General features: G+C 49.0%; 10 protein-coding genes across 10 annotated transcripts; 3 read left to right on the top strand and 7 right to left on the bottom strand.

The window, feature by feature from the left end:
• Positions 1–75: 75 nt before the first annotated feature.
• N7474_008244 (sugar porter family MFS transporter) lies at positions 76–1,697 on the bottom strand (the record flags this gene model as incomplete). The annotated part of the gene is made up of 3 exons (XM_057199654.1): positions 76–1,238; positions 1,298–1,480; positions 1,532–1,697. The coding sequence occupies 3 exons, from the start codon at positions 1,695–1,697 to the stop codon at positions 76–78; spliced, it is 1,512 nt and encodes a 503-aa protein (XP_057050355.1).
• Positions 1,698–3,474: 1,777 nt separating this feature from the next.
• On the bottom strand, positions 3,475–4,668 carry N7474_008243 (glycosyltransferase family 32 protein; the record flags this gene model as incomplete). The annotated part of the gene is made up of 3 exons (XM_057199653.1): positions 3,475–3,996; positions 4,106–4,261; positions 4,330–4,668. The coding sequence occupies 3 exons, from the start codon at positions 4,666–4,668 to the stop codon at positions 3,475–3,477; spliced, it is 1,017 nt and encodes a 338-aa protein (XP_057050354.1).
• An 813-nt stretch (positions 4,669–5,481) lies between these two features.
• N7474_008242 (uncharacterized protein) lies at positions 5,482–7,336 on the bottom strand (the record flags this gene model as incomplete). Its single annotated transcript, XM_057199652.1, has 2 exons — positions 5,482–6,807; positions 6,890–7,336. 2 exons carry the CDS (start codon positions 7,334–7,336, stop codon positions 5,482–5,484), a joined length of 1,773 nt encoding a protein of 590 aa, XP_057050353.1.
• Positions 7,337–8,945: 1,609 nt separating this feature from the next.
• Positions 8,946–11,432, bottom strand: N7474_008241 (uncharacterized protein; the record flags this gene model as incomplete). Its single annotated transcript, XM_057199651.1, has 1 exon — positions 8,946–11,432. The coding sequence occupies one exon, from the start codon at positions 11,430–11,432 to the stop codon at positions 8,946–8,948; it is 2,487 nt and encodes an 828-aa protein (XP_057050352.1).
• Positions 11,433–11,853: 421 nt separating this feature from the next.
• N7474_008240 (uncharacterized protein) lies at positions 11,854–13,482 on the bottom strand (the record flags this gene model as incomplete). The annotated part of the gene is made up of 1 exon (XM_057199650.1): positions 11,854–13,482. One exon carries the CDS (start codon positions 13,480–13,482, stop codon positions 11,854–11,856), a length of 1,629 nt encoding a protein of 542 aa, XP_057050351.1.
• A 1,316-nt stretch (positions 13,483–14,798) lies between these two features.
• Positions 14,799–16,229, top strand: N7474_008239 (glycoside hydrolase family 30 protein; the record flags this gene model as incomplete). Its single annotated transcript, XM_057199649.1, has 1 exon — positions 14,799–16,229. The coding sequence occupies one exon, from the start codon at positions 14,799–14,801 to the stop codon at positions 16,227–16,229; it is 1,431 nt and encodes a 476-aa protein (XP_057050350.1).
• A 143-nt stretch (positions 16,230–16,372) lies between these two features.
• Positions 16,373–17,822, bottom strand: N7474_008238 (SGNH/GDSL hydrolase family protein; the record flags this gene model as incomplete). The annotated part of the gene is made up of 4 exons (XM_057199648.1): positions 16,373–16,994; positions 17,065–17,175; positions 17,231–17,682; positions 17,739–17,822. The coding sequence occupies 4 exons, from the start codon at positions 17,820–17,822 to the stop codon at positions 16,373–16,375; spliced, it is 1,269 nt and encodes a 422-aa protein (XP_057050349.1).
• Positions 17,823–18,604: 782 nt separating this feature from the next.
• Positions 18,605–20,109, top strand: N7474_008237 (MmgE/PrpD family protein; the record flags this gene model as incomplete). The annotated part of the gene is made up of 2 exons (XM_057199647.1): positions 18,605–18,847; positions 18,904–20,109. 2 exons carry the CDS (start codon positions 18,605–18,607, stop codon positions 20,107–20,109), a joined length of 1,449 nt encoding a protein of 482 aa, XP_057050348.1.
• A 445-nt stretch (positions 20,110–20,554) lies between these two features.
• Positions 20,555–21,619, top strand: N7474_008236 (autophagy protein 5; the record flags this gene model as incomplete). The annotated part of the gene is made up of 3 exons (XM_057199646.1): positions 20,555–20,674; positions 20,727–21,159; positions 21,216–21,619. The coding sequence occupies 3 exons, from the start codon at positions 20,555–20,557 to the stop codon at positions 21,617–21,619; spliced, it is 957 nt and encodes a 318-aa protein (XP_057050347.1).
• Positions 21,620–21,846: 227 nt separating this feature from the next.
• N7474_008235 (uncharacterized protein) lies at positions 21,847–23,229 on the bottom strand (the record flags this gene model as incomplete). The annotated part of the gene is made up of 1 exon (XM_057199645.1): positions 21,847–23,229. The coding sequence occupies one exon, from the start codon at positions 23,227–23,229 to the stop codon at positions 21,847–21,849; it is 1,383 nt and encodes a 460-aa protein (XP_057050346.1).
• Between the last annotated feature and the right edge of the window lie 161 nt (positions 23,230–23,390).

Raw genomic sequence — 23,390 nt, 5'->3', positions numbered from 1 at the left:
TGGAACGTATATACGGCTTCTCCAGTTAATTTCGTCATAATATAACAGTTCACCACACACAAAAAATCTAACTACTTAAGCAATCTCAACATGAGCAGCAGTGTTCTTCTCCAATCCCCTTTCCTCCCGACGACGTTCCGCACCGGACAGACCGTTGCGCGGCAGCGACTTTTCCACCTTGACCGGGTCAAAGATGGACTTGGAGCGAATAAAGATCTCGTCGATCTCTTCGAGGGTGCGTCCCTTGGTCTCAGGGTAGAATAGGTAGAACGACACAAACGCAACTGCACTGATACAGGCGTAGACAATGTAGTACCTGTATCCAATATTGCTGAGAGCAGTTGGCGACACCTCGGCAATGAGGAAGTTGAACAACCAGTTCGTGCAGGCACCCAGGGCGGCGACCTTGTGGCGGATGGAGAGAGGGGCTATTTCACCCGCATACATAAAAGGCAGCAGGAACAAGCCGACAGGGAAGAAGAACATGGCAACGAAGTAGAAGAAGATGGCAGCTTCTCCGGCGGCCTTGTTGGTGAGGTCCGACATGAGACCGCAAAGAGCGGTTTGAGCAAGGCACATGCCAGCAGCGCCGGCCATTAGGAGCCTTCGTCGTCCGACCTTGTCGATCAGGATCACGGCTAATCCGGCACACAAGAACTGCCAAATTTGAATACAACCCGAGAAAATACGAGCTTCGATTGCGCCATAGCCAAGGTGATCTTCAAAAATCTGGGTCGAATAGAATGTTACAATGTTGACACCGGTCATCTGAGCCAACAGGGCTGCGAAAACAGCCAGGCAAAGACGATGGAACAGTCGTTCGGGACCCATGGTAAATAGCGAGGCGGAATTCTCTTTCTCCTCGAGATATGTCTCACGGATAACATCCAGCTCCTGGTTCACCAATTCTGAGTCCTCCGGCATATCCTCAAGAGCACTCAAAACTTCGCGAGCATTCTCCATGCGGTCACGCTTGACAAGCCATCTAGGAGACTCGGGCAAGAACATAATGAGGGAGACGACAATGATGGCGAAAAGGGCCTGGAGGGCGATGGGAAAACGGAAGTTGACCTGGCTGTCCTTTGCAAAGAAGAGGCCAAACTCGATCCATGTCGCGAGGACGATGCCGCCAATGGCAAAGAATCCCTGCGTCAGGACCATTCGGCCACGGGCATGCGCACTGGCGCATTCAGACACATACATGGGCGCTGTACCGGTGAATGCACCGACACCGAGACCTAGACGGGAAATCTTTAGTTGGTGGCTGAATTATTCACAGGGTGTGTAGCGAACATACCCGTGATAATTCGAGCAACGATCAATTGAGGTAGACTGAACGGGGTCGCCTGTAGGAGGACACCAACAATGACAACAACACCAGCCGTAAAAAGCATGCGACGTCGCCCTAGGACGTCACCAATGAAGGCACAGGACAGAGCGCCAATCGCGCAACCGATCTCATAGATGGCAACGGTGGTACCTAGCAGTCATGAGCATGTCTCCAAAGAGTGACAAAGATTTTGGATGTTACCTTCAATATTGGGGTTTACCATTTCAGGGAAAACAGAGAGGAACGTTGGCAGCGTGACAAGGCCGTTCATCACAGCCTGATCGTAACCCTGGAGCATAAATGCTGTCGCGGCCACAAGACTGACCAGGACGCTCAGTGGCCTGCCTCTGAGCCCGAAGTAGACCATTTTGGCGGTATCCCGATTGAAGTTTTACAGATTATGGAAGGGAACCAAGCGATGGAAACAAAAGATGGACAACCAGCAAAGAGCAGGGTGTGGGAGGTCGTATTCTTATACCCACCACCAGTCCTCCGCATGACTGCGATGAGTAGTTCCCCCCGCTTTTTCTTCGCTTTCGATTCCCTTGCCCTAGCTCCGGAGGACAATTTCCCCGGAGCAGAAGGTCTGGAGTGACCCCACTCGGATTCGGGGCCATCCCTGACCACCTTGTGCTCAGGCCGCGGCACAGCAGCGAGGCTCTGGTGGCCGAAGCGTATAGCGCGACGTCAATGATCAAGCCCAGCGGCGATGTCATTGGGCAAGAATCCCGATAGCTCCTACAGGGCTAATTTGACTTTTTGCGCACCAAAGACACGGCATGGCAGAGATTGCTTGATGATGCTTAGCAAGGGCCAAGACAGCGCCAACCCAAGCCACAAGATTCTCATCCACAGGAACCAGTCTTGGTAGTCTTGGCTACATGTTGTAAGAATTATGCCTCGTAATAGCGATAATAATGGAAATCGCAAATAAATAGAAATCACCAATCACCATCAAATAAACATTATTGTCAAACAGCCTGGGGTCTGCGGGGTGCATCCAGAACATGTACCCTGTTTCTTCCGAAATCTGGGGGTAGGGAATTGATTGCTGATTTTGTATCTTCGGGTTACGTCCACCGAGGATGTCGCATTTCAAGTGCACTGACCACGGGCCGTGAAAGAACATCTTTCGGACGTTCGCCGAGCGAGTGGAGCAGCCTGAGCTTCCGGGTACCCGCACGGTATCTTCCAGCTTCGGACCGAGTGTGATTGGTCTGTCTGAACAAACATCGGAGTGTGCGGCATTTCTAAACTTACGGGGTTTTTTCGGTAGAATCCGTCTGCTTACTTCGGTGAGACATCCAATCGGTCTAGGCCCGAAACAGCCGCCATTCGTGTGTGTACGCTGTGGGATGGGCTGCTGTTGTCGGCAAGTATTTTCTAATGGATCGACTAGGAGATATGGAAATATCTCCAACAAGTACAGGCCTGCGCTGATATATGTGGAAAAGGCGAGTCATGGCGGCTCTGGTGAAAATGGAAAGGGGACCGGACGCGGTCCTCGACATTTCGGCCAACGCCGACCCCAAGGCCCTCCGGATAATCAAAAGACAAAATCAAGAGCGGGGTGGAGCACCCCCCAAACAACGCCTTCGGGAGAGATCGGGCACCATACCTACTGGGCCCCCTCAAAGATAGGAATCTGGGGAAGTAAAGTTGAAACTGCCGATAAACGGAGACGGGAGGTACTCTAGGAACTCTAATGACGGAGGTGTCAGGGAACCGACACCTTAGGCTACAAGGCCTTGGATACATTCTGCTTTGTCGGTAACTATGAAAAGCCATAGGTAATCAGGTTAGCTCCATAATATAACACGAAAATCGAGAAGTTCGTGAGAATGCTAGCATAGGGGGTTGATACTGCCAAATTCGGTCATGCCTAGTAATGAATTCGAAGAGGGCCATTCTCATCAATTCTGCACTTATTAACTAAACGAATAAGCACATAGTTGCTCTAATCTGATAGAGATAGCCTTTTGAGATCTGACATATTAAGGTTGGGGGCACGCATTTTTCGGCAATTAAAGCATTTGAGAAAAATATTGTCAATTCTAGGATACGGGAAGGATGCGAGGTCACCACTATTTTCTATTCGTTTTACTCAGAACGCTCGCGAAATAATTTCAGCTAGATTTCTCATCTCAAGCATCTAGCTTTTTGTATCCTATGTTGTCAAGATTGGGGCGGGTCCTACATCGCACGCATGACCAAATTAGAAAGCCCACGAGGGCAGCCGGCAGTGAAATAAACAAGACAATATGGTCTCCAATAGTCTTGAGCAACGTATAATCCCAGTCCGCCCATGATTCACCTTGAGCTTGAGTAAAGAACACCCAGGGATCAGCTCCAGGACGCATGTCCATGAGAACACGGTACAACGGGCTCCATCCGGCACCAGTGAAGCCGTGGAGTGACCCATCCAAAGATAGCAGCGAATGATACTTCTCCCACATTGCTGTAGAGAACCATTGTCCACTACAAAACATAATAGTCACGTATGGAAGCAAGTAGTTAAACTGCCAGAGCATGAGGTTCTCGGTGAGAAGGACAAAGTATGGGTGACCAGGCTGCCCGCCGATGATGTTGTTACTAAGAGCACCGTGTCCCCCGTCGGTAGTGAAAGCTGGATATAGGGTCAGAGGGTCAAGGTTCGCAGAGCAGCCCTAAGGAACATAAAGCTTTAGTAACGAGCTTCGTGAATTGTATCGCTAGCAACTTGAGAGGCAGGAGCGAGATAGATAGTACACGAAGTAATTTTCTTCTTTTACTCACATTATCCATGTCGATATAGATTCCACCGTAATGACGAAGGACGAAATATTTCATAGCGTCTACCCTCTGAACAGGATATTTGTAGCTTTTGTATGTGGAGAGAAACCATTCGAACTCTTTCCTGATGAAATCTTCAGAGCTTTTCGTCGTCCATAGCTATAAACAAAAAATTAGCTTTAAGACGCGATATCTTTTCTTCTGTCGCCCCACAGACTCAGTCTCACCATATGCTCCCAGCCAGGGTTCAAGTCTAGACACGTTTGATGTACTGGCTGCCAGTCTGCTGGAAGGGTATCATCTTCCGGATTATTCCAATTATGAAATATTTTATGTATTATCCGCGGGACCGTGGGGCTTTGGATTTCGGAGTTTGCGCTGTTGTAGGCAGCTAAAATTTCGTCCTGTGTGATCCGTACACCCGCATGGTCCTTGAAGATGCCAAACAGCTGTGCAAATGCAACTATGCGCGTGGCACAGTGCAGAATCACAGCAAGCCCCCAAAAGCTCAGAATGACCAGCAAAACTGCCAGTAGAAGGCGCTTGTGTCCGCGCCAGCTTGCCATCTTTCACTTCGTTTCGCCCAGTGAGTTGAAGGCGGTACTTAAGATAAGGGCCAATCGAGAGTTTGGCCGTAAAGGTAGGTTAACAGGGTAGATTGGGGATAGGGGTAGGAGAGTACAGCACGCTCCGTAAACTGGGACCATAGACCAGGGAATAGTTATTAGGCAGATGGACCAATAATAGGCAGCGGTAAAAACACGCAGAAGATCTTTAACCTAAAATAGACGAAATTTTTAGTGAATAACGACTGTACGAAGATGTCAGGTGACCGCGATGATCATTAAGGATAGAGGCATCTTCCGACAAACCGTTAGGTTTCTAACAACCAAAAATCTTGACGGAGTGTGTTTAAATGGGAAAATTCTAGACAGTGCAGTAAGGCCCAGCTACTACTAACTGCTAGCGGGATCAGCCCAAAGCCATTTGGCTCCCCCACATGATCTAATATTCGCACCTGACTGGCTGCATCTACACTGCCAAGGCATTCTCGCTTACCACGTCAATGGTGGATAAGTAATCGGATAGTGGACTAGCTAACTACCCTAGCAGCAACGAGATAGTAGATTATTTGCTTGGTATGCAACACTGAGTTAAAACTTGTCCTGCGGCCGGTACTCTGGAGGGTACATCGATTTCGCACCCTGTGGTTCTTTTGTTTGTGTATTTCAAAGAGACTTCCGAATGGCTTCAGAATGGTAATGCATAAATGCACTTTTTTTAAGGGATCTTTCAGTCAGGATCTTAAGGTTTTACTAGCTGTGTTTTATGTTCACTTATTGGTACATTCATGGGTCATTATGTCCACCTGATGGCCACTAAAGTGGCGACAACGAAACCTCATCCTCACCATTCTCATTAATATTTGATGGGACGAGGCGGTAATGATGGGATATAAACGGGCAAGCACATTTCTTGAAAGCCCAATAGGCTACCAGTAGAAACGAGCAGCCAAGCATAAAAATAGAAAGCCCCACACCTTGTGAGAACAACCCGACATAGCTCTGAACAAGATCCCGAAAGGCCCAATTTTGTTGTTTACCTAGGACCTCGGTCATGCCGAGAATGTCATACTGGTCATTCAATGCAACGACGCGGTAATAGACTGTTGATAGATCCGGGGGAAGCTCAATCTCTGTCTCAAACCCATCCTTCTTGACCACTTTGGACGGGTCAAATTGCATATCATCGATGCTGAAGCCGTCCCATAGTTCAAGTCGCCAGGCGACAACTTCTGTCGCACCATTCCAACTGACAAATACGGATGACCCAATTACCGCGGCTGCAGGGATAGTATTCGGTCGTCCAATCCAACTGCTTTTTGTGACACGGTATGAGACGACTTGTCCAAGTTGAAACCAGTTAGACGGCCCAAAATGAGTATCGCACAAGACTCGTCCGTTCTTCGAGAACTCGGTATAGGCGGCACAGTGGCCCCATCCCACAAATACATTGCCTGACTCAGATAACACTTGCACATTGCCTTGTGAGGTAGCTCTTATTCCCTCCGGGTGGAAATATGTTGCTCGTAGCCTGGCGACTCGATTCGGTACGTCAAGCTCAAGAGTCATGGCACGACTCTGCGTCGGTCCATCGAGAAACCATTCGGCGGTATTGTCCAGAAGCGTTAAGGTATAATCATCGTGCCATCGTGCATCATGCTGCCACGCGAAGTCGGTGGCTTTGCCCTCTGAGATGTCGATGAAATCGTTGAACTTCCCCCCTAAAGTCCATAGAATTTCGCCACTCTTTCCGTCAATGCTGAGTATGGAATGGGTGTGACGCGAAGAAAGCAGGTAGTTTCCAAATTGATCTTTGTCTATACTGTTGACATGATATGCATCATACGCATCATCACGATCCCAACCGCTTCCTTTTATCTCTTTGAACGAGCTGTCGAAGGGCACATGGTCGGATATGCGCCACTGAAACAGAAGTTTTCCTGTCCCAACTTCTATTTCTTGAAAGAGGCAATCGCGGATATATCCGTATAAGGGCCCTCCGATTGTAGATAGATCTGTAGGAATGGTTTCGTAGATAGTGATGAGAGCAGTTCCATTTTCAGTGATTCGGAGATCATGCATATTTCCATCGAAGTTTCCGACTGGCTCGATCTCGAATCGGTGGATATACGATGAATCTAGCTATTGGGAAATTAGCACAAGATGGTTGCGACAACAGAACTTGCCGGGATAGGAGGATCAGGGAAGTATGGGGACTGCAGACCATAGACCAAGAGCCTCGACCATGCCAATATGTCAAGTACTTGGCGCCGAGATACTCCTGAACACGGAAATCCTGTGCTCCATCAAAGAAAGGCATCATCCAGACCAGGTTGCCACGCGAATCTAGAATCATGGCAGCGGGATCCTCGACTGCATTTCCATGAGGCGCAATGAAAACGTAGTCGTGGCTGCATTCGGCATCCCACTGGGCAATTTCGACGTCTGGAGACTTGTATTCAACAGAAACATAGTCACGAGTTGGATAGAACCCGTAGAAACCATAGTCGAACAAAGTCAGGTTCACCTGGAGGTGCAGTCGTCGCAAATTCGGGACTATCAGGAATCTAAGTGAGGATATGGCGGTAACTGATAGCAGAATTATGGAAGCCAGGGTCAGCGGTTGGGAGGAGCATTGTTTCCAGAGCGTGACAAGGCGAGGGGCGGGCATTTCTCGCCCACAAAATGTTCTTCTGTAATCAATCACCAGAAGAGCGGCTCCATTGACAAACGAATTCTCGAGCGTAAAGTTTTGCTCCTAAAAGGATGCCAAACAGTTTAACTACTGACCTCCTTTCAGCAAAGGAGTCTCCTATGACGAGCGCTGGCGGGAACCAACTCCACTCTGCCATTATTGAATGGGCGGGTGGAGGTTTGTTAGATTAGATCTTCGCTTTGGCTCCAAAACAAGCCAATCAGAATCCAGGGTTTTCAGCATGCAAAAGTTGTTGACTCCATTGGTGAAAATCATATTTTAAGGATTTAACCTGGTTTAGCTCTGTCATCTGTTCTGCGAATTATTTTTGCCTTGTCGCCCACGGCTCCATTCATTCTAGAAGTCTAGGAAATCCAAAGTCACTTTTCTGGTTTCCTGTACCACTAACACGTTTGAGCCAAACCTACCATCGACATCGACCTGTCGACTCCCATTTTGTTGCTGTCATGATCACATGCACGTCTATTGCTACTTTCGACGCATGACATATCATATGCCTGGTCGATATGTCGCTAGGGTACGAAAGGTTACGCAGAAGCAACACAAAGTGCTTACCACCTCACCACGCGGGGCTATGACATCGTGCCTTCTTCCCGCCAGCTTAAAAGATAGTTCATCATGATCTTCCAAAGAGCTCATCTGCCGTCTATCTATTTCCTGGGCCCTATACGCTATTATTTCGAACTTCTTGGTCTAATATGAGAAGCTAAGTCAATACACGTGAATAATACGGGAAGATTGGATGGCTTTCGGCTCCTTGCGACATCATCGTTTGACAAAATCTCCAGAAAGAGCTTGAAACGCCTTCTTCCCTTGGAAGCGTCTTCGGCCAAATCTCCTTCTTGGAAGCTGCTGACCACCACGGTCATGGGGAATGTAGCAGACATTAGCCACCATACGAGATATGATTCTGCTACAAGAGCACATTTGCACGAACATATGCTGAATGTGAAGAGGCCGGAGAGATCCATAACTGTCGGGTCTTTGAGAAATATAGTTTGGCGTATGCCAGCGCAGTGTGGGGCCAGGCGATCTTGAGAGAATTCTAGAAGCATCCCTCGCAATACCGGGCAATCATTAGCAGGCACTCTAGAGCCAAAATCATCATCTGTGGAAACCCAAAGTTAATCATGATGTCGAAACGTGTTCTGTAACCATCATGGGTAGTTAGTCGGGGGCTACTCACAGGCGTTCTTCACAGATCAGGAATCACGCATACCGGAAAGATAAAGATTCGCGGTACCATTTTGCATAGAGCAGGTTTAAACCCAGAGCAGAAATTGAAGATACGGACCCTGATCTAAGGGTCCAAGTGACTGGGAACTGAAACGGCTAAAGAATATAGGTGGAAGAAAGCGAATATAAACGTAGCAATCAATGAAAGCACTTGTGAGAAACTCGCCTAATGCTTTGGTGTCTTGCAAATTTTCTAATTCTCCTACTCCCACAGCAGACCAATTATATACAAGCATGTGAGTCACAATGAGGCGATTTTGGCGCGCAGAATCAAATCCACACATATATGTATATAAGAAGACACTAAGCGCACCACACCACATCAAATCTAATCAATCGTACCCTCAGGCAGAACGGAAACATAATCCACCGGAGCATGTTCAGTGCCATCGGGCTGACCAACAATTTTGAGTATATCCCCCTTTTGCACCTTAATTGCACGGAATGTGATCCTTGTCGCGGAATGACCATCCAAGTACTCTGAAAAATCATGCCCTAGCTTGTCCTGCAAATCGCCAGTCCAGATCCCAATTGATCGCTCGTTGAGAAAAATCTCATACTTAGATCTGCCACCTAGGTGATCGTAATAGTTGACTGCAATATCATAGATGCCAGTGGGAAAGCTGAGCTCCTTTTGTGCGGTACCAGGCTCGGTATTTGACTCGGTAACAATGGCTTTTCCACAGGAGGCTGCTTCTGTAGGGGTGACAGAGACGGTTTTGTAACCTGTCAGGTGCATGTCCTCGGCTTCAATACGCCAAATGTGATTTCCAACACGATTCTTCTCGTCGGGGATCTTCGATTTTGCAAAATAGAAGTTGTTAACAGAGTCTCTCCAAACAAGAGCATGGCCAGCTTGGTACTGCAATTTGAACGCGGTCTGCTTGAAGCGGTCGTCGTCTATAAGTCCTTCCAATTTGGCCCATTCAACTGGAAAGGTCTGTGCATGTGCCGCACCTTCGTAGTGCTCATCATAGATATGTTGAATGACTGTTTTTCCGGATTTGAGACGGTGCGTGTAAGGGACATGGTGGAACCAGAGCAGCAGGTCGTCAGGGGTCGTTTCGATATTCTCGTAGATGGCAGCAATCTCAGGCGGGTATTGGCCCGCATTTCCAGAGCCGGTGGCCACAGTACGGTCCATACCTATGGAATGAGCGTTCGCACGAGTCCATTGACCCCACCCATTCCCGTCTTGTGAGCCTGGGCTAGGACCATAGTGAGTGTATATAATGTCACAAAGGGTCTGGATTCCCAGATTCCCGCTGTACTTCTCGTATGTGGGCCAAGACTCCATGGAGATCTTAGTGATGGTATCAATGATGGTCTCGTTTAGGCCAAATGTGAGACGTGTCCAGTCTTGAATGATAGACACTGAGCTGGCGAGTGGGTTCCAAGCAAGGCGGCCGTAAGCGTAGAGGTTAGACATGGACAGGTGATGCCCAATCCAAGTGTTATCACTGCCAATGTTGAGGACGGCAGTGTAGCCGCTGCGGCTCCAATTCAGACGTTCACCAGACACAATGTCCCGGATGAGAGAGGGCTTGCCGTCGATGCGCATATCGTAGTCGAGAATTTCTCTCCAGAGAGGGGCCATGTAGACGTAATGTGACTGCTGGCCGAGATACTCCTGGGCGACTTGGAACTCGATGGCGCCTTTGGTTTTACGCAAATTTGCCAACAGCGGAGACGGGGGTTCGCGGACCTGGAAATCAATGGGGCCCCATTTGATTTGTACGATGACATTGTCTTCAAATTGGTCGTCAAGCTCCTTGAAATAATCCACCGCAGCGTTTGCTCTGTCATTGGTCCACACTGATTCATCCAGGTGGTGATTGTACACAAAAGCGCGATACATGACAACTCCATCCCCATACGGCTTCAATGCACGAGCAAACATGTTGGCGCCATCAGCCAGAGTGCGATTGTATGACAAGGGTCCTGGCTGACCCTCCGAGTTGGCCTTAATGGTGTATCCGACCAAGTCGGGAACCTTTTCGTACACTTTTGCTGTGATTTCCTTCCACCAGTCGTTCACAGCAGGGTCCAATGGATCAGAGGTAGGCAGACCACCAAATTTCTTGGGGGAGTCAAAGTAAAGCGATATCCCAATCCGTACACCCCAGGGGCGCATAGTATCCGCAATCCGACGGAGACCGTTGAGGTTTGTCTCACTGAAAAGCTTCGGGTTGGCGTTAACATTGTTGACGACGACGGCATTCAGGCGAATAGAGGAGAGGAGCCGAGCGAACTGAGAAACACGAGACATATCCGTAACCACCTTTCCATTCCGGAAGAAGATAGATGGGCCGGCATAGCCTCGCTCTATGCTTCCATCCAAATTGTCCCATTGATTCACCCATCGGATGGGAGCGCTGGGATTGTTTGCGGTCTTAACAGGGTCGAGATTTCCCTGTGCTAGCCGCATGAGATATTCGAAAGCACCGTAGATAGCACCGCGCTCGTTTTCGCCAAGGATGTGAACACATTCATTTTCGGCATGGGTATTGAGCCAGAATCCATCCTCCTTGAGATCCGGAATTTCTGGAATCTTGCCACATGTCGAGGAGAATGCCTCAACGGTACCGATGATAACGGAGGATGATGTCGTGCCGCTCAATTCGCTACTGAGTTCGATTTTCTGACCAAGGATGCGTCGTAAACCGTCTTGAACTTCCTTTCCTGCCGTATAAACAGGACTGGTGTGGGACTTGTTCAAGACAATAATGTTTGAGAAACTGCGGTAGCGGCTGCTGATTTTGGCGGGGAGCGGGGCATACCGCAGCCAACCGTCAAGGCCACTTTCGATAGTCATATTGAGAACTGTTGAAATAACAATAGTCCATCAGTAAACAAAAGTTCTTGTTCTTCTACCCCTCAAGGTACGACGCCAGCTTTTATCAGACCCAGGTCGACGCCCAATTTACCCGCCACCAGGCTAAAAGCCCAGCTGCCTTTGTTTATCCCCATTGGACAACTAGTCGACCAGTGTTGTCGTCGGCTAACATTAATCTAGTCACATTTCAGCCACAGGTACGCAAAATGTTGGATTCTGGAAATAAGATCAATCTTGTCGTTATTTTTGCTTTGTGGATACTGCCAACTTGCGACTTACTTGGAATGTTTACGTATTTACTCTCTATGGTATAGTAGTAGTTCTTCGCATGGAATGTGTCAAAGCAGCAGGGAATAGATTTGGCCTCAAATTGCGGACACTATATAAAATTCATCCCAGCTCAGCCCTGTTTGGTAATGTTCTCTGCAGTATCCTCATCAATCTCGGCATCCTTGAATTCCCAAGCCTTCAAGTCTCTCGCAAACAGAATATCTAACTCCTCATAGGTACGTCCACGCGACTCGGGAAGACGGAAATAAGCCCAAACAATAACTAACAGGGTGAATCCAGAAGCAAGAAACGCTGTTTTGCCCTTCCAGTTGGCTGCGGTGGGGTTGAGCGTATAAGGGGCAACAGTGGAGCTGAAAACATTGGCGACATTGTAGGCGTTCCGCGCGAGCGAGATACTTTTCGAGCGCAGACGAGTGGACGAAATTTCACCAACAACGATGAATGCCAGCGGTCCCAGAGTCAGCTCATAGAAAACATACCACAGAAGGTACATTGCGGACTCTCCGTAACCCAGACCAGATGTTTGGTGAACGCATGACATGATGCCCAAAATTAACATGGACATGGCCATTCCAACATATCCCCCGAAGAGGACGGGCCGTCGACCAAAGTTACCGGTGATAAACACAGACAACAATGTACAAAGGAAGTGGAGACCACTTTGCCCAACGCTCATCTTGTAGGCGCTGGCGGTAGGCAAACCAGCCTGTTCGTAGAAGTAAGTGGCGTATGAGGTGATGGCAAAACCAGAAAGAACTTGGGACGTCCAGACAATGCATCCGATCTCCGTACGCCACGCGTTGGAGCCACGGAAACAATCAATAAAAGAGGTGCCTTCAGTCATAGCCTTCTCTAGGTTGGTAGTTTCTACCATCAGGGCAACGGATTTCTTAGCGTGGTCAGGGTCTTGGGAGGAGGAGAGTCGCTTGATGGATTTTTCGGCCTCCTGAACACGACCCTTGCGGACCAACCACCACGGCGATTCGGGAGCAAAGATGAGCACAGGCGTAATGATAACCGGCCACACCCATTGCACGGCCAGGGGGATGCGCCAGGCCCATTCGTCGGTGCGATGATCGAGACTGTCCAAGATCCCAGTAGCGACAAACTGTCCAATACCCCAGCAGAGCACGACATATGTCTCGAGATAAGATCTAAGCACAACAGGAGTCACTTCAGAGGCGTATGCAGGAGCCAAGGTAGTGAACACGCCCCATGCCAATCCACATAAAAGTTCACCAACGAAGAGAACCTGAATACTCTTCGAGAAAAAGGGAATAAAGAGAACTGCAGTGAGAAAGGCCAAAGTACCGAGGCAAGTCTTTTTGTGGCCCCATTTTTCAGTCAAGAAGGCGTTGATATAAATACCGACGATGTTACCCAATGGGCTGGCGAGACCCAGTGCCGTTTGCCAACTGGGATCAAGTTGATAGGAGCCGGGGGTGCTGGTCTCATGGCCGAACTGTAGCTGGAAAGCAGGGAAACCGAAAAGAGCACCGATCAGGGCGGTATCGTATCCGTCCAGGATGACCACCAGGGACACAACCATCGTCCACAAACACGCCTTTGGGTAGAGTTTAACAGCCTCGACAAAACCCAGTCTGTGTTCTTGGACGGTCGCATCACGAGCATCTTGGGCCAGGCCAACCCAGCCTTCAAGTTCGCGGTCCTGCCCGGGAATTTGGCCCTGTTCAACATGGTGAGCTTCCGCCTCCTTGGTTTGGGGGACGGTGGACATCTTGGATATGCTGGACAAGGATTTGCGGACAAGATGGGACAGGAGGAGAAGATGGCCAGTGACGAAGAAACCAAGGCGCATGGGCCGGTACTTATTGGCCTGCCCCGCGCATACAAGAGGTACAATAAAGACGACTGCGTTGCTCTCGAATGGGCTGATTAGACTGACACTCACTTTTGCCGGACAGCATAAATTGACTCTCGAGGAAAGCCATGTGATCAACTGGGGGAAGCTTGAGCCTGGGAAACCGCATCAGCATTAACCTCCTTGGGGAATGGAGAGTGGTTATTGGTAGGATTGGAATTGGAATGCGTGAGTGGTACGCGCCACTGAGGTTTTAGCCTATGGAAACGGCCGGGGTGTGTTTCCTCTAAGAATCTACAAAATGTTCTATGGCAGAGATAGGTATATTTTACCTACCCGATAACTACCATACCTTGCTACGGTTGGGGTTCTACAATCTTGGTTTGTTGCTTATAGAATCATGACTATCTTCAACAAGCCGTCAAATGTTTCGAGCTGCTGAATACATTCCCAGCTAATTATTATTTGATCTGCGGCACAAGCTTCAGTACGTTAAACCAATATTATGTTGGCCAATCACAATGATCAGTAGCCCTACCTCTCGCATTACCCAGAATAAATCCACAAATGGGAATTCTCCAAGATAAGCGACAACATGCGTATGATCCGTGAGAAATGTTTGGACCTTTTGCGGAATGCGGAAGAAATAACGCATGGCCAGCGATTCCTTTTGCCTGTATGACCCTGTACAGGTAGTATGAAAGAGTGCCGGCTACAAAATATCGGGTCCGAGCTAGGCGTGGGGGTCGTGGGGGGCTGGGCCAGTGAGGCGAACATCCACTCTGCCCAAAACTTTCCCCAGCTTTCCCCCGCCAAATAATTCATTCCCCGCATGCGCCGACGCTTCCAAGCGAGTCTGGCTGCAGAATACGTTCTGTCGGCATTTAACCGAAAGCTAGTTTTAGCTTGGAGATTTTCCACCACTAAACTCCGTACGAGAGTCCGCCCAGTCCGCGCCCAACTCGGTGGTCAATGCACCAAGGATCCGCTCTTTCTCCCAAGCTAAGGCAAGTGGTTCTTCCTTTACCCGGGGATAAATTAAAGGATGTTATGCTATCTTATGCTAAATGATTTTCGCTGTCGTTTTATTGTCCGTAATGAAGAAAACGCATTTTCGAGAAATTCCGAAGAGTTGTAAAGACTTATATGGAATCCACTTCCACCGACTTATCATTGAAGAAATTGCATGAAAATCCCCTGACCTAAAATTCCGTTCCTAAAAATCGGCCACAATGATGCTCTCTATCATTGACAAACTTTTTCTCCTCAATGCGCTGGTTGCTCGAGCTACAGCAGCTTCCGCACCATCGTCTCCTGTGTCTGTCTCCGTCAATCCACGCATCCAATTCCAAGAGGTCGACGGATTTGGTGCCTCTCAGGCCTTTCAGCGTGCTGAAGATATTTTTGGCAAGTATGGCCTGCCCACCGTTAACCAGACCCTCGTTCTCAACCTTCTCTACGACGAAGATGTCGGTGCGGGCTTCACCATCTTGCGCAACGGTATCGGCTCTAGCAACAGTTCTGAGAGCAACTTCATGAACTCCATTGAGCCTACCAATCCCGGTGGTCCCAATGCAAAGCCTCATTATACCTGGGATCACTACAACAGTGGTCAATTCCCGCTTGCCCAGCAAGCCTACAAACGTGGTCTCCAGACCCTCTACGCCGATGCTTGGTCTGCCCCGGGTTACATGAAAACCAACGATGACGAGAACAATGGCGGTTATCTCTGCGGCGTGGCCAATGAACATTGTGCTAGTGGCAACTGGATGCAGGCGTATGCCGATTATCTCGTTCAGTATGCACGCTTCTACCAGGAGTCTGGTGTCCGCGTCACTCATCTTGGATTTTTGAACGAGCCCCAGTTTGTGGCGACCTACGCGGGCATGCTTTCCAATGGCACCCAGGCCGCGGATTTTATCCGCGTGTTAGCGAAGACTATAAAGAAGTCTGGTCTCGACCTCAAAATCAATTGCTGTGACGGCATCGGCTGGGACGACCAAGAAGCTATGCTGTCCGGTCTTCAGGCTGGTCCGGACCCAGCTATTAACTACATCGACGCGGTGACTGGACATGGATATAATTCTGCTCCTACCTATCCCCTCAGCACCAACAAGAAAACCTGGTTGACCGAGTGGGCGGATCTGAGCGGCGGCTACACGCCCTTCACTTTCTACGAGAATGGTGGCCCCGGGGAGGGCATGACCTGGGCTAATCACATTCAAGTGTCCATGAGAGATGCTGGAACCAGTGCATTCCTGTATTGGATTGGTGCCGAAAACTCGACCTCGAACAGTGCTCTAATCAATCTCATCAACAATGAGGTTCAACCCTCAAAGCGGTTCTGGGCTTTCGCGCAGTTCAGCAAGTTTGTGCGCCCGGGCGCTCGTCGGATTGATGCTTCTAGCTCAAATGCCAATGTGACTGTCAGCTCGTTCAAGAATCGCAATGGGGCCATTGCAACCCAGCTGCTGAACCAGGGCGACGCGGATGTTAAGGTCAACGTACGGATTGATGGCCTGAATTCGGGCGTGCCTGTGCAGCCTTTCATTACCAACAACGAGTATGACTTGGAGCATTTGGCCCCTATCAGATTAGCAAGAGATGGCTCCTTCAATGCTCAGATTCCCGCTTGGTCGATGGTTAGCTTTGTGGCTGTGTGATTAATAGGCGTTCAATGTTGGTGTCTTGTCTACGAGATAGTGTATATACTATGTCTTACCTTCTACCGGTAAAGTTTTAGCTCTAACAGCTCAATCTGTATATATTGTGACCATTATGGTGGAAAGCAGTACATTCTGTGTCGTTAATTGAATTTAGCGAAATTGAAACTTCCGAAAATATGCAAGGGAAACGCATCGGCCAACGCCTTGAAGGCCTTGGCATTTGGATGCAAACGATCCCCCGAATCAAACTCCTTTGCCAACACAGAAGTGTCATCCTTGTCTCTCAAAATTTTGTCAAAATCAACTATCGCATCAAACACTTCAGTCCTGCGTATCCACTCATTAATCCTCTGTCTCGTCACCTCCCGAAGCGGATGCGAATATGGTGAAAACCCCTCCGCATCTGCATCAATCACGATCTCACCCTTTCTCCGCCCGAAGGGTGTAATAGTCGCAGCAAAGATTGGAATTCCACGTGCATGTACTCTCGTCGCAATTTGTGTATACGCGGCAATCAATCTGTCCCCAATGATCCTTTGGCTTTCCTCATTGGCTTCGGCGACGCCAATATCATTCACCCCCTCGAAAATGAGAACGTACTGTACACCTGAGTGCGAGATAATATCACGGTCGAGACGGCTGAGAACATTGGGGCCGAGCCCATCTGCTAGGATTCGGTTTCCACCGGCTGCTTGGTTCAGAATGGAGATTGAGCTAGTGATTGGATTTGACTGGAGGCGTGGAAAAAGTAGGTCAGGCCAACTAAAGATGTATTTAATGAGTTCTGGTATTTATTACCCGGGAATCGTATGTTTGTAGGACAAAGACTTACCGGTTGTTGCCATTAGTCGTACTGTGCATACCATCCGTTATACTGTCTCCTATTATGGCTAATGCACACGATTCGCGATCAGCCAGGACTTCCACTCCACTGATATAATACCTAACCCACTCAGTAAGCAGTAGCTCGCATAGACATGAAGAACAATGGAACCTACCAATGCTCAACTTCCTCAACAGAAGGATCCGTCAGCGTTCTCTCAGGCACCTGATTCCCGAACGCACAAAAAGAAGTCGTCCGACTGCCCGGGTGTAGAGTAATTCCGTCTTCACCATCATGACCACCCTCTAGAAACAAACTGACGCTGAGAACAGTATGGGCCGGCAGCGGAACCCCAAAATCGATCGGATCGGAAACTGCTTGCGCGCTGACCGGAATCGTTGTTTTTTCCAGACCACCATCGAAAGTGACTTTCTGCAATGTATCGGAGTCGATGTCACTAGTTCCTGAAGAATTGTTGCTTGCCAGAGCGATGGCCGTTTGGGTGATTGTTAGATCATTTGTGCCGAACGCGTTGGAGAAACGCAGACGTAGGTATCTTTCTGTGCCAAGTGTGATCTTGAGGGTTTGACGAAGTGTTGTATTGGGAAAAATTATTCCATCTTGAATCTTGGTGGTTTAGAATAGTGAGTCAACCAGCTCGTAAATAACTCCAAAACACTTACGAATGCTTTTGGGGGGAGGTTGTCTGGCTCGGCACGCATGGGCATTGCGGTCCATGTATGGACCCAGTGCGGAAATTGATCCATTTTTGTGAATTGTAATTTTTGGAGTGGTTTATTCTCAATTTGAGGCTTGCCAACGATTGATTTATAGGCAGTCAGCAGCTATTCACGGGTAATCCGGTTGAATGTAAACCGGATAATTGGCTAGCGTTGTCTTCGGGCCTGCTTCCCGGCGCTGACAGGCTGGCGAGTGCTGTCGACCACGCCTTCAGATTCACAGGAACTTAATCCAAAAACAAACTCGAGATATATAAAACCCAAATGATTCCAATGAGCTCGTCTTTTTGTGTTCGTTGAACTTATCCACAAAAAGCCTCAAGGCCTGTCTCAAAATATATACACAGTAAGTGGTAGATAGTTCTACATAGCACCATCACATACCATTACAATTTCCTTTTTTTTTTCTTTCCTACTATCTATATTTAAGAACAATACCGTCCTGCAAAATGAATCCAACAGGTTTAAGCGGCCATTGGGTCGTGGAAATCGGTCAAGCAGGATCTCAAGGGTAGTAGCCTCTGACGTTCTCCAGCAATCGACAGGCGAAGTACTTTACCACACAAAACTCCTGACAAAAAGACGGGTGACCAGCATAAATCGCTATATCAATAGTACTGCTGGAACCAAGTAGCTATAGGCAAGTCACATGTGGAGAAAGTAGTTGGGTAATATTCTCGGGCCGTGTGCGGCGAGTGACTCTCATCCCCGCCGCCTGCCGGCCCGTTGCCGGCCTCGCTCGCACTGTGCATTTAAGACGGCCGACTTTAATAAGCTCGACAATCATTCTTGCTAAACCGTATAACATAATGGCCTCTCCATTAAATCAATCTTCAAATGGCGAAGGTGCGACAAAGCAACTATGTTCCTGGATCAGTCGTCTATCACTCGATGATATCCCCGAGCAAGTGAAAACGCGGGCCAAATACTTGATATTAGATGGGCTCTGCTGCGCGCTCGTCGGTGCTCACCTTCCGTGGGTCGAGAAAGCCACAAAAGCTGTATTCGCAATAGAGCCAGCTGGTGATTGTCTTGTGTGGGGGCATGACAAGGTAGCCCAGCGAGAAAATGGTTCGGCTCAAATGAACCTAGTTAACATCGTTCACAGAAAGTGGGAGCTTTGCCAGCAGCTCTTCTAAACAGTGCCGAAATTCAATCCTTTGAGCTGGACGACTGGCATGCACTCGCGCCCCTCCATTCCAATTCCATTCTGCTACCTGCAATATTCGCAGCTGCGAGACAGAAAAAAGCCAATGGCTCGGCCACATTCAACGGTAAATCTTTCTTACTTGCGACCATCACCGGTTATGAGATAGGGCCTCGCGTCGGTCTGTGCCTGTATGGAAGCCACATGCTCACAAGAGGCTGGCACTCGGGCACCACATTCGGACACGCTGCTTCCGCGGGCGCAGTCAGTAAATTACTCGAGCTTGAACAAGATTCCATCGAGGATGCGCTCGGTATCGCCTGCACACAAGCTTGTGGCCTGATGGCAGCTCAGTTCGGGAGTGACGTGAAGCGCATGCAACATGGATTTGCTGCCCGCAATGGACTCTTTGCCGCTCTGCTGGCAGAGGGAGGGTATACAGGCATCAAGGATGTGTTCGAAGCGCCATATGGCGGATACTTGGCAGTATTTGGGCAGGGTTCTGGCAAGGAACCTCCATATCTGGTCGACGAATTGACCAAGGGGCTCGGCCAAATATGGCAGTCGGAATATATCCGAGTCAAGTCTCATGCTTCCATGGCGGGAACGCATTGCACCATTGACACAATTGAAGCGCTACAAAAGCAGCACGGAGACAAACTGTCTGACCTCAAAAACATTACACGCATCGAGATCGAGATGTCTGAGGCGGCTTTCAAGCACGGAGGATGGAAGGCTCGCCGGCCTCTTACGGCGCTTGGCGCGCAGATGAGTTGTCCATACGTCGCAGCTGTCCAACTTGTGGATGGGCAGGTCACACCACAAGAATTTCACCACGGTCTGCTGGATCGAGACATTATCTGGGAATTAGTTTATAAAACAGAGTGCTTCCATAGCCCCCAGCTGGGCGAGAGATATGAGCAACGCGTCACCATCACGGTTGCAAATGGCGACTCCATCAGTGAAACTTTGAGTGCTCCCAGAGATGTGGATCCTGGTCTGTCAAATGAGGAAATCTTGGACAAATTCAGGCGGTTCACCTCGGAGGTCATCGACGATCAGAGAAGGGACATGATCCAGAAGCTGGTGTTGGGCTTGGAAGACATCAACGATATCTGTGCATTGGAAGATCTGCTTGCTGGCCCCACGTTGAACCCCATCGCGTAAATATTAGGATTAAGTTGTCGGTAGCAAAACAAAACAATTGAGCGTCCAACCATTTCAGCCTCAGGCAGAAACACCGCCACGTGATGCTTTCCGTGCCTCTTACATAGTCTCGGCCAATCCAATCCATGCTCCGTCAACACACGCTCACCACCGCGTCTCGGTGCACACACGGATTTCTCTCGGTGCTTAGAATGTCTTGACACTCTCCTGGGTTCTTTACTTGGTCACTCATTTCCCCGGATCATGATCGTGGCCGAAGCGGGGCATTTTTATCGATCGGCGACAAACACACGTCGCAGGCTGTCTTCGAGACCAACACAAGGCAAGTTGGCATAAGCTGCCTTTTTCATATGCACCGCAAATCTGTCACTCTCACTGGGAGCTGACTGTTTTTCTAGAGGCCAGGAGAATCAGCCCAGTACACTGATCGCTTCTGGTATCAAAAATGGAGAACCCAGCTTCTCTGGTCTCTATCCAGAAAAACGTCTGGGATGGGCGAGTACCACTAGAGATTGTTCTTGCTCCTTCAGAAAGTCGCACATTTGACCAAACAGACCCGTATCTCGTATGTTTATGCATTCACTGTTCCGTGCAGAGTGGCCCTAATTACCCGCCAGATATCTTATCCTCGAGTGTCTTATCTACCGTCCTTACTGCCCAAACTCCGGGCTTTCTTCTCCTCCTCATTGATTGAACCTCACTCTCAGCCTCATGATGGTTGGTTTGCTTTCGAGGACGTGCCACTCAAATGGCACTACCCCGTTGGTCTTTTATTTGATCTCTATGCTGGAGTAGAGCCTGCCACCAGGACCAGCTCAAGAGACGAAGACTCTCCAGAAAGCGGGTCTTCACTACCCTGGCGTTTGACAGTGCATTTTAGCGACTGGCCTGATGACGATCTTGTTCGACTTGATGCCGATGGTATGGTTATGAACGATGCCTTCATCAACAGTGTCAAGGAGGCCGACTTTCTTCGGAATGGTACGGCGAAGGGGATCATGAGTCTCTCTAAGGAAGACTCATCTGGTCTGTGGAAGGCTGTTGAAGAAGGTGAGACATTGAGTTGCGGCCCATGTGCTTCCTGTGCCTGACATTGCTGAATGCAGTGAATCTCTCCTCATTTCAACGAATCTCCAACACCCTCCTGCCACCACCATCACAGCCGTTCCGCAACGTACCAATCCGAATTTTCCTGCCGCTACCACCGGATGCCGAGACTGGATCTCTGAAAGTGGTACAATCTCCGCTTCCCCCTTCAATACCTGCCTCAAGCATTCAGTCCAGTCAGTCAATAAGTTCTCGCAGTAGTTCAGGCATGCAACCTCAGACGGTCGGCACCGTCTTACACACGCTGCTCCCGAATCTTTTTCCAAGTCGAAGAACTCCGGTTCTGGCGAAGCCGGTCCTGCATGGCGCAGTTCTTCCCATGTCTGCGCCCATTGAGGAGGTGGTGAGGAGCTCCGCTTATGGGGATGGATGGGCCTATCTTGTTGTCCGCATGATGGGATGAGCTCAGCTCAGTAGAAACCAGACCTATCTACTTTAACCAGTTCCAAAGAGAGCCTTTACAATGCAAAAAGATTCGAACATTAACGCTGCGGCGGCAAGGGTGCGGTTGTTGGCACCCATGCGATTGATGATCACTTCTGCCTGTAACATCAAAACAAAAGAACCAATAAGTACATATGTATATAATGGGACGATATATTGAGTGAAAAAAAGTCAATACTATACAACTCAACAAGCCTTTTCTCCCTCAACTGCATCGTCATAGATAATTTCTGCTCCCAAAAGCCCCATTGATCCAGCTACACGGTCAAGCCAGGTAAAGGCGCGCGGATCATTCCTCTTCATGTCCCCGCTAAGCTCACAGATGAAACGAAAATCAAGAAGCGGACCTCTACCATCACTTGTATCGGAGTTTGGTGAGGTTGATAAGACCGATGGCGCCCCATGACCAGAAATTACGGGTTCTGCCCTGCCATAAGCAGGTGTAGTTAACCTGATGCATAGCTGTTCGAGGATGCTGTGAGTCTTGACAGCGGCATCGAGAAGAAGTGACGGACTCGTTTCGGGAAAAGCGTTAGGCTCTGGCCCGACAAAAACACCGAAAATCCCTTCTTTCCGTTGGTTGTTGGATGCAAGCAGTGATCGCAACTCATCATTCAACTTCCGGAGTCGGTCACTGGTCATACGAATACGCTGTGCTAAAAGCGTAGCCTCGCTAGAAGGTACGGAAACGATTTCTCGTGCCTCTTTGATGTATCCGGGACATTTGACCAGTTCCATGAAAATTGTTTCGTAGACATCAATGTAGAACGACCACTCACTCTGCTTCTGAGAGTCTTCCACTCGGAGGATGGCTGCCAAGTTTTGCCAACTATCTTCGTCTAGGAAGCATGGCTCACCTTCGTAGAGCGCGGCAGCGATGAGGAATGGTCTGTATGCGAAGTGGCAGACGCGTCCAGCTCCAAACAAATGGAAACCCATACCACGCTTCAGCATTAGTTGCTTTACCGCCCTCGAATGATAGACCCACGCGTCTCGTGTAGTCCTTGTATTCATCTCATAGAAAGAGAGAAGAATAACTGCAATAAGCAGGGCATCTGACGAAGTATCATCCGAGCTCAGTGCATGTCTGATCGCCCCCAAGGCCTGCGAATACTTCTGTCGGCCCCATTGGTGGAGTCCCGGGTCCTTGGTGAGATGGGCGAGATATTCTGTTGAAAGACAAGAGACTGTTGTATCGTAATAATGGTTGGAGCCGAAATATTTTGCGACCCAGTCGGGAAATGTAAAGCCGTTTCCGAATCGGAATTCGTTATGGAAGAACATGGTGGGGAAGGCAGTGCAGATAAACTCTTTAAGCATCCCTGGCTGCTGGCTGATGAACGATCGATGAACCAAAGCTGGATAAACACGTTCGTCGATCGAAGTTTTCGTAGCGATGAATTTTCGCATAGATCCATGGCTGTGGAAAGCTTCGGGGTTGGTCTTACCACAACCACTGACACCTTGAGACTGCTTTTGATACCGCTTCTGGAGACGGGGCCCTTCGTCCTGGAATTGCCAAGGGCGCTTGTATCCAGGGCATACAACGGCGTACCTACGACATTGCATACACTGCGGACGAGACTGGTCACACTAATCCAGAGTGAGCTTCGTGTCGGTTTATGAGGGAAAGAGATAACCGACCCTGATGCGTCGCTCGAGACAGAGCAAACAGCCTTTGCTATAAGGAACTCCAACCATTATAACGGATAATCAATGATATTCAACAG

This window comes from Penicillium riverlandense, assembly GCF_028828495.1.
Source record: "Penicillium riverlandense strain IBT 135883 chromosome Unknown utg000007l_segment0_segment0, whole genome shotgun sequence".
Lineage (NCBI taxonomy): Eukaryota > Fungi > Ascomycota > Eurotiomycetes > Eurotiales > Aspergillaceae > Penicillium > Penicillium riverlandense.
This window is presented reverse-complemented; position numbering and strand designations above follow the sequence as displayed.